General features: G+C 44.6%; 1 protein-coding gene across 1 annotated transcript; it reads right to left on the bottom strand.

Moving 5' to 3' along the window:
- Positions 1-344: 344 nt before the first annotated feature.
- On the bottom strand, positions 345-9,581 carry LOC102021246 (arylacetamide deacetylase-like 4). Its single transcript, XM_005403940.1, has 4 exons — positions 9,406-9,581; positions 5,848-6,067; positions 3,988-4,051; positions 345-1,124 (listed from the first exon to the last, which is right to left on the bottom strand). Exons 1-4 carry the CDS (start codon positions 9,571-9,573, stop codon positions 350-352), a joined length of 1,227 nt encoding a protein of 408 aa, XP_005403997.1. The 5' UTR covers positions 9,574-9,581; the 3' UTR covers positions 345-349.
- Between the last annotated feature and the right edge of the window lie 395 nt (positions 9,582-9,976).

Here is a 9,976-nt window from a genome sequence, read left to right as displayed (position 1 = left end):
ATCTGTTCCTCATGGACAATGGGACAAGTTGTTGGCACTTATTCTGCAGAGATCTTACGGGTTAAGGCTTCAAGATAGATTTAAGGTGTTTTTCTTTCCTCCTTTGATATTTATTACTCAATGTTAGAGAACCCTGCTAAATGCAAGCCTGGACAATGAGAGAACTGGAAGGAAAACAAGCTTTATTTTCTAGAGAATGAAATTGATATGGTTCTTCACTCCATCTTATCCTCCCCAAATGGGCCATGATGAATTAGTATCTTCCCTGCAATAAAATAGAACTCAAGAGAATCCTTAGCTGTGACAGAGATATCCTGGCTTCATGATACTCATGGTCCCAGTGTTGCTGTCATAGGCCCTTTATGTAACTGACTACAGCATTTAAAATTTTCAGGGAGCATGGGAAGGAGAAAGGTTGCTTATCAAATAAAACCATGCATCCATGGAAGCCATCCTCCACGTGGCACCAGCTCACTGGGACCCCTTGGTCTTCCAAGCGCTTCTTATAGAGCAAGGCATCATCACGGAGGAGGTCCTGACCACAGCTCACTAGGAAGAGGTCAGGAAGCTGGGCAATGGTCTCGTCATCTGCTAGGATGGGTTCATTTCCTGCATCAAACAGATGTTTGGTTTCCAAGTAGACAGTCTCATTAAAAGGCCCAGGAAACTGGGGTTCCTGATATTTGTTCTTGAAACTCTCGGGGATGTTGTCAGCGCTCAGCCATTTCCTGTACTTCATCCAGATTTCTGGGGGTATAAAAGTTCCTTTCAACATAGCATCTTGCCAGGAGAGGTCAATGGCCATGTATTTGCAAATGAACATAAACAGTAAGTCAGGGGTGAGGAATGAAACGTTTTTGTTCTGCTGCATGGATGGTAACTGGAAATTGATGCCTTGGATAACTGGATACATTATGACTTGAGCCCTGATCTGGGGAAGATCTTTTTGGCCCACCAAGGCCTGGGTGACTTGGGCTACAACCCCTCCTCCAATGCTATCCCCACAGACCACAACTCGGGAAGGGTCCACGCCATAGCTGTTCAGTCTCTTCAGGAAGTGGATAGAAGCATTCAGACAGTCTCTGGTAATGACAGGGTAATGGTAGTCTGGTAGCTTCCGGTACCTAAGGAATAGAGAGGAAACAACACGGTTCACAAGAGTCCCTGCAGGCCAACTGTCCTGGAATGTCCTCTACAGCCCTTAGGAGAACTTCCTCAGCGAGTTTTTCAGAAAGAGTCTAAAAAGTAACTGTGAGTATACCTTTGTTTTCCTATGTTACTGTAAAGAACTTCCCAAAACCCTGGCTGTCCAGGATTCTAAGTTCCCAGCTGATGCTTTGCTTCCCATGCATCCAAAAACCCCATACAAGATCATGCAGGTTGAAAGCTATTGTCTTTGGAAGGGGAACAAGCAACGAGGACAGACAAATGGCAAGTGAACCTAGTGGTGGTCCTGAGTCAGGTAATGAGCACCGTGATCAGACTGAGCTGGAACAGAAGGTTGGAATGACAAAAAGATAAGGGTAGCCTTTGTAGCATGACATGTTTCGTTAGGCCCTTCATGACACCCTGGTAAAGTCACAGGGGCATAAAGTCTGAATTAAGTGAAAAACCGTTGCAAAGAACAAGCCTAACTAAGCTCTCTAGCTTCATTGCCCCTCTGTCAATTCAAAATTACTAGTTTTGGAGTTCACACATATGAACAATACATTATTAGTTTCCCTGAAGGTGTCTTTAAATAGCACCTCTATCTCCTGGATTATAACAGATCCCCCAGTTACTTCCCAGGGACCTGAAAGCTGCTCTTTCTGAGAATACTGACTCTTTCTTGTGGGCTACCGATTTGTTATGAGTGACTAAACTGGGTTAATCAGCTTGGAATCTCTGTGTTCATAATATTTCTGTTCTCTTTGGTACTTTAACCCGTCCTTGAGTCAGATTCTACCCAGTTTTGCATAGGGATATTTTCAGATTTTTAAATATTTTGTCCGAGACAATGACACAGGATCAGTTTGATGTACTGCCCATTGGTGCTGGTATGTGTGTCTACTACCCCACACTTGTGTTCTTCAGTAGTAGCCTACCAGAAAGCCTGGACTCTTATGCATGATGATGACACCTGTAAGAGTAACTCAGCAGTTCCTGAGAAAAGTAGAGCCTCTTCTCATTTATAAATAGAAGGCTGGTATGTTTTGCACTGGAAAATGATGCAAGATGCACAGAAATTCCAGAGCCCTGAAACATGATCACTGTGGCTATCCAGTATTCAAGTGTGTCACACAAATATTGTTTTTTTCAGTAGTTTTGGGGCTCAAACACAGTGCCTTGTGCATATGAGACAAATGCTGTAACTCTGAGCTCAAACCAAGTTGAAACCTGAGCTTTCACACTGAATTAAATTTCCAGAACGTTTTTATTTTTGGACATTTCAGACAGTGTCTCAGCATGTCACTAATTTCCCATGCTAAACTTCAACTCGTGATCCTCCTAACTTGGACTCACAGAGGGCTCTTTGTTACTCTGTGCAAAAAACAGCTCATTCCCTCCAGGCAAAGCCTCTGCCCCATAAAACTTTGCCTGTGTGGAAATGTGAATACTTGCTCTATTTGTCCCTACCACCTCTTCATCAAAAGATGCAATCTTCAGGTATAACTCCCACTGCCTGTCAGTAGGGAATAGGCAAGCTAAGACTAAAGTCTAGGGAAAGTAGCTTTCAGCCAGAAAAAGGAAAGGAGAGGAGGGGGAGAAAAATCTCCTGTTTCAGTACCCTTAATGCACGCCTTCCCAACCATCCCCCACTGCATGCCTCTTACAGTCCAAAGTCCCACCTCTCCCTGCTCATCCCACCAGTCATTCCATTGGAACTGCTCTGGCCCACAGTCCACATCTCCACAGATATGTGATTAAAGATGCACTGAGCCTCTCCTTAAAATGTCAGAGTAAGCTCTCACTCATACCTGTCTGTGCTTCTTGTTCAAGGGACCTAAATTATTCCTATGGTCTTTGGAGACATGGACTGTAATGGCAGCAGTTCAGCCATAGCAGTGACCAGTGCTGTGAGTCACTGCATACTGGAAACATGCTGCCCTCTTCAGTGTCTCCAGAGAGAGTCAGCGGTGTCAGATGACCAGCTGGAGTCACAGCTGCACTCTCTACTCACACTGGAAGCAACCAAGCTTAGACGGGGCCATCACACACTCAGACTGCAACACAGCTCTACTTAGTTTCTCTCACCTGTCTTCTCTAAACTGTCTCTTCCTTACTTGTAGAGATCTCTAGGAACAGGAACTGGAACCCATAGCCCCACTCCCCGTCCATCAATTCAAAGCCAACCTTGTTTCCAGAGGACTGGAGTTATATTTTAAGACACCCTCTACTTGGTCCCGATGTGGTTGGCAGTGGGTACAAGGGTAGGAAGGTAGTTACTTAATGACACAATAAGAATCTACAGGACCATCGCCTCAACCACAGCCAAGACCTTGTCCATGACTTTCAGCCAGCCATTTCCACCCCACCATCTCTTCCCAACACATGTTGCCGAACACAAGAGGTGTGTGACCTTGACTGCTGGATATATCATCCTTCCTCTTCCCTATGTGGCATGTATTGTTTGAAATATGAATCATTATAACAGATATGACTTTCATTTTAATTATTTTAAACTTTAACAAATCTACCAGATTTATGTGATTTTTAAAATTATTTCATTTCATTTTGCACTGCTAAGATTCAGCCACATGGTGGTATGCCCAGAAATGTTCCACAGCAGGTTGTGGGCCATGTATTGAACCATTCTGCTCACACTACTGCTCTGCCACTCACCAGAAGTAGAGGCTGCTGCTGCTATAAAAGAAACTGCTCCACTGTTGGGGCCTCATGCACAGGAATGCCTCTTGGTCAGGGACTCCTCACTGCTCTACAATCATCCGGGACCCCCCACACCTGCTTCTTACCTTGGAAAAGCTGAGAACTCTCTGAGAAACTCACCCCACAGACAGCAGCACTGAGTCGGTTTCTCGAGCTAGGAAAGCACACACGTTGTGGTAACAATCTGCAAGACAAGAGCAGACCCCAATCACACACACGGAGGGCCCCGCACCTCTCTACAGCTCCAAGGAGCACAGCTCTGGTTGAAGGATTCTGTCCTATCTGTACTTCTACTCTGATCTCTGGAGGGACTCTGGCCCTGCCAGGGAAATGCCACACATCGGCTCCAATTCCATTAACAGAGAAGGAAGCAGACCAAGAAAATCAGGTTTTCATTAATTAATATCACACTGGAGGAAATTAAAAACCAGGAAATTTTAGGGATCTAAAATGGACAAAGCCAAAGTAAATCAAGTTGGGCATGTCTGCCTGGAAACATTAATAATCTGATGTATTTATATTGCTGAGGATATAAATGATGATTGTATTGGCCACAGACATTAATAGAATACGACAAGTGATGCTCGAGAACGCAGATCCATTGATATCAGTGGGCTGTGCCGCAGGGCCAGTAGTGAGCCCAAGACCTACCAAATACTCCTCCCACTCAACCCTGCCCAGTTCCTGCTGGTGGCACAGAGAGGTACCAGAGAATCTTCCAATGTCCGCTACCTGAAAGCCACATCCCACCCACTGGGAACCATGGTTCTGGGTAGGGTTCATGGCTTCAAAATCTTCCTCTAAATCACATCAGGTGGTTCCCATGTTCAGGAGAGTTTATGAAGAGGGTGCTCCATCATCCAGGCTGAGTTGTGGCGTGACAGTGAAGGAGAAATGGAGGCAGAGGCAGTGAGGGGTTCAGCTGAGTCACAAGTCACCACTGAAATTGAGTGTGCACCAGCACATTGCTGCCTTGGTCCTCAGGGAATATTGGCCTACCCATCCCTGCCTTTACATTTGGACCTGAGGGAGGGGTCCCTAGGGGCTTCAGAGAAGGAAGAGAGCTCAGAAAGATGGGTCACTTGAATGGGATGTGTTTTCAGTTAAATTTCAAGTTGTTTCCATGTACCCATGGATGTATGTGAGCACACGCTCATCCATTTGTATACTGGCAGACTTGTCCATTTATGCAACCATTCACCGATCATTCACCTCATTATACATTCATTCCTTCAAACAAGAAACACTGCAGCTAAGTACTGAGAGCTGACAGAGATACTAGCAGTTTTCCCTGCACCCTTGGAGTTCACACTCTAAGTTGGGGCAAACAGACAGAAAAGGCAAACAAAGGAGGACCAAGATCAAATCTGTTTTCCACAAGCACCACATATGTTTAACAAGGCTGAAGACGACAATGGAGACTGGTCCAGAGCAGACCAGAGTGTGAGATAGGATGCTGGGTACGGCCACCCTCAGAGGTTGACCCACGCAAAGTTGTGATGGGGACTTTTTTTGTGCACTCTTGAGGATGTCACCCAGAACCTCATTCATGCTAGGTAAGCTTCCTACTACTGAGATCCACACCCAACACTGGAGATAAATTTTGAGGCTAAGTGAACTGCAAGCATAGAGAAACAGATGCAAGGAGCTTCTCCAGAAGTGAAGGAGGTGGCCAAGAGAAAGTGGGTATGGATCTGCAGATCTAAGAACAATGTGTGAGTCTGAGGTCACTGTGATGCAGACAGGACAGGACTGTGGCCATGAGTGTGCATGGGGAGGGAAGGGGAAGCCACTGTGCTGTCAAGGGCCCCAACTACCACCTAATATTCCCATCTGTGGAAGCAAGCCGCTAACACTCTCGTTTGGCTCCCCTAAAAGATTCCTTTAACTCATTCCACGTGCATCACCTAGGATCTTGAACAAAGTTTTGCCTATACCATGGTCCTTTTATCTCTTGCTCACCATGGGGAATCTCCTTACCCAGCCCGCCCAACATTCCACCTCCTCCATGGTAGAAGATGATGCCTCGACGCGGGCTGCAGGACATTGTCTTGGGCTGGAACAGCCTCACTGGGATTGTTCCAAAGAGCAGGTCAGTCACCACCACTTTAGGGTCCTTCTTCTTTGTGAATATTATGGTTTGCATAAAGTGGAACAATCTGGGAAGAGAGCAAATTCTCATCTTTTCCAGTATGTTTGCCTGTTGGAGACAAGAGGAAGAACGTGAGGCAAAGGGGAGGTTAGGGTCTGGAAGGCAGGTCTCAGATTACAACTCCTAAAGCTTCTCATGTTTCTCTTCTACTTCCTTCCTATATAGTCTGCTCATTTCATTTCTGTGGGCTCTGGGTTGTGTTCATGTAGGAAACTGGGCTCTTATGTTTATCCCTTCCAAGGCTCGTGTTGAAATTTTGTTCCTCACATGACAGTATTAAGAGGTGAAACTTTACCTAGGTGCTTAGGCAATTTCCCAGATGAATGGATTCTATTCCCTAAGGTGGGAGTAGGTCAGTTATCTCTGGATTGGGATCCTGATGATAGAATGAGTTCTGCCCAATTGCAAACACATGTACACTAGCCTTTCTGCCAATGGATGAAGTAGGTGCCATGCTATACCCACTGTGAGTGCCATGCTCCTGGCCGTTCCCACTTCCACAACTTTGAGCCAAACAAATCCTCCTGTTTACAAATTCCTGCTCTGTGGTATTGTTAGAGCCATATAAGGGTTGATTTGTCAAAGTGGCAGCTGAATTTGTGTTAGATTGGGAAAAATACACCGAGTGAAGAAAGTCAATTATCCAAGGCATCCCTCTGCTGTCCTTGCTCTCTTTGGTGCTCTTCTGGACGTTCCCCAGCCAGAAACAGCAAAGCTGCTTGGTCACCTGTTTCAACACTCACCGCTGCACACCCAGAGCTCTGCGATGGAGGATCCTGAAGCTGCATTTGTGTTCAGCAGAAAAGAGCAATGTGCTCATCTGGGGACTGGGTTGTGAACCGAGGAGGGTGTGTAGTAATGGCGAAAGACTACATATGATGGGGATTGAAACACAATATGTGCATAAATTCTTAAAATTTTATCACAGTGAAGGCACAATGCCCTTAACTCCCTTCAAAGTATCTACTCTCACTTGATATTTACCCTAGCACGCTTGCCTCTTTCTGAACCAGTTCTCGAAGTATCTTTTAGGGATTTCTTCAGTTTCACTGTTGTGTTTGCCTCGGTTTCCTCAGTTGATTCAAGTGCTTACTTGTGCTGGTCCTTTTCACCTTGGGGATGAGCCAGAAGTCCCATAGTGCCATCCAGTGCATAAGATAGATGAGGACACTCCCCTCTCATTTAATGTGCCTGTCTATCTGTTGGATGGCACTGGACAGCAGCATTCACTGCATTTTTGATGACCCCATGTAAGAACATTCACAAAAGAGGACTTCAAGAAAGTGGCAAAAATGATCACATTAATAAGTCCAAAATAAAGGGGAGCATTTTCATGTGTGTGTTTTTGTGTGGAGGCGGTGGAGTTAAAGGCAGTGTCATTTACTGTATTCATTTTGTAATTAAATCATTCCCCATATTTTTCAATCACCCTACTTTTTTGCAAAGTACGTTTATAAATATGCCCATTTTAATTATACACAAGCTAATATCTAGGTATTTGGTGCAGTATAGACAGAAAGTGAGATATTTCATGCCCAAGGTGCATTGTTATTTAGGATCCTCTCTTCCACTGACCTCATATTTTGCGTCTGTTGTGTCATAAGAAATTACAAAGTAATCTGAGACTATAGGACTAGAAACAAGGGGTCCAGATATCCAAGAAGCAGAAAGATGGGGCTTTCCCAATCCTTAGGTTTTCTCTTCAACAGCAACCCACAAACATTGCAGCCAGTGACAATAGATTCTGGAGGTTGCTCAGAAGGCCTCAGAGAGAGACAATTGAGGGACACTGAAGCTCAGAGATGCTAATTTCCAAGTTTCTGAGCTGGTTAGTGGTGGAGCTCAGACTTGACGTGATGCAGGCCTATGGTGAAAAACTCCATCAATTGTCCAGGAACAGCATACTTTTCCTTTTTTAAATTTTTGCCAAGCAATCTTAACCCATTAATCCATATAACATGCCTTCGAATTCTTTTGTCAACCTTCTGAGACAGATAGAATACAATCCTTCTCATTTCACAGATCAAACTAAGAAAAAAGGGTTTCCCATGGCCCCTGATCCCACAGCTAGCGAGAGGCAGTGCAAGAAGACATACATTGTCTAGCTGAGTCTGGTCAATGCTTCGTAGCTCTAACCTCTTTCACTGTTGTCCTCAGAGGTAATCAGCAAGAGGTGTTGGGCCTCTTTTAGATCCCCAAGATTGGGACATTAGATTTAACTCAAGTTGTTTGCCTCATACAGAAATCTCCTGGGTTGTCACAGGTGCTGGTTTATTACCACCATTTCACACCAAAACTCTCTTCAGGGTCTGGCTGGAGCCATCCTGAAATGTTACCTGACCTCATTTATTATATCATCATGCGATAGTACGAATGACATGCCTGGCCATGTGCTTGGGTTCAGGAATTAAAAGCTGAATATCATAGTCATTGCCTTCAAGGTATTTACATGTGAGAAAGGTAGGAAAACAGGAGAAACACCTGAGAGAAGACAAGTGCATGGAGGGAGAAGGAAGCTTCTTTATTGGAAGTGTCAGATCTCATCAAGCCCTTGATTTTCAGGGAATGGGTCTAAAAGTGTTATTTACCTCCCTCCCAGAAAGAAGCATGGCGGTTGAAGCTGCATGAATGTTTGATGCTGATGAAAGAAAGGCAGGAAATTAGAGGGACATAGAGACAGTACGGAGTGGGGAAGCAGAGAGTGAAAGGAAAAAGGAAGGAGGAAAAGAAACAAAAAAGGAAAGAAAGAAAAACAAGTATGAAAGATGCAGGGGATAAAGAAAACAAGATGGGACAGAAAGAGAAGAAAAGGGGGGAAGGAATGGAAATAATGAAAGAAAGAGGGCAGGGTGGAAATGAGGGGGAAGGAAGAAGGGAATTAAAGTAAGCAGAAAGGAGAGAGGGAAGCATAGAAGGCAGGAAAGGAGAAAAGAGGAAGGAAGGAAAGTACAAAAACAAGAATGAAGGAAGAAATGATGGAAGGATGAACCAAGAAAGAAGGGAGAAGAGAAGGAAATATGAAAGAAAGATAAATGAGAAATGGATGAAGAGGGTGGGAAAACATGAAAAAGAAAATGAAATAATAAAGGAAAGAATAAAGGAAGAGAAGGGGGGAGAGATGTAGTTAATGAAGCAGGGAAGAGTAAAGAAAGAAAAAATCAAAAAGAAGAAAATGAAGTGAAGAACGGAAAGGACAAAGAAAAAAGGGAGGGAGACAAGGAAAGTAAGATGCAAGGAGAAAGAGAAACAAAACAGCAGATACAAAAGAGTGTGGCGAATTCTGCCTTGGAGGAATCTGAGAAGAGGAGAGAAATGGAAGAGGGAGAGTGAGGAAAAGTACAGAGACAGCACTCCCAACGCACAATGGAGCCTTAGAGTAAACTCACCAAACTGATCCCATATAGTATTATGCAGTGCATAACTCTCATCTTCACTTGATGTTGCAAGGCAGAGGGCATATCTGTGGTGAGGAAATGCTTAAAGATGGCCCACACGCAGAGTCCTAGGTGAAAGATCAGCAGACCCAGAAGCAGCACAAGCAACAGCACACCCATTGTTTGAGGCTAAGGGCCGTTACAACCAGCCTGGCATTGTGTGAAGAGGACATGGTAGTTTATATAGGCTCTGTCTCCACCCATGTTTTCTGTGCCATGTCTGACACAGTGACCTGACCTGGGCTCTTTGGTGTCAGCTTGGCAGTGGGAGTTGGAGAAGTCTGTTCCCTAATCCTTTACGGGACAGGAAAGCTCATCCTGCACACCAGGGGTAATTTGGGATATCACACAGGTGTGATTTTATTTTGACGAAGATCATAGGACATCTCTGATGTTCTCTTCTCTCTGTTACAAGCACCATCCATGTTACACATACACAAATGGTGCCGGTCTCCTTCATCTAACGGCCACCACTCATTTTGCTGGGTTTTCAATTTTACATAATGAAATGGCCCAGAGAGTG

This window comes from Chinchilla lanigera, unplaced genomic scaffold, assembly GCF_000276665.1.
Source record: "Chinchilla lanigera isolate Chin_1 unplaced genomic scaffold, ChiLan1.0 scaffold00085, whole genome shotgun sequence".
NCBI classification, from domain to species: domain Eukaryota; kingdom Metazoa; phylum Chordata; class Mammalia; order Rodentia; family Chinchillidae; genus Chinchilla; species Chinchilla lanigera.
The sequence above is the reverse complement of the archived record's forward strand: the minus strand, read 5'-3'. Positions and strand labels throughout refer to the sequence as shown.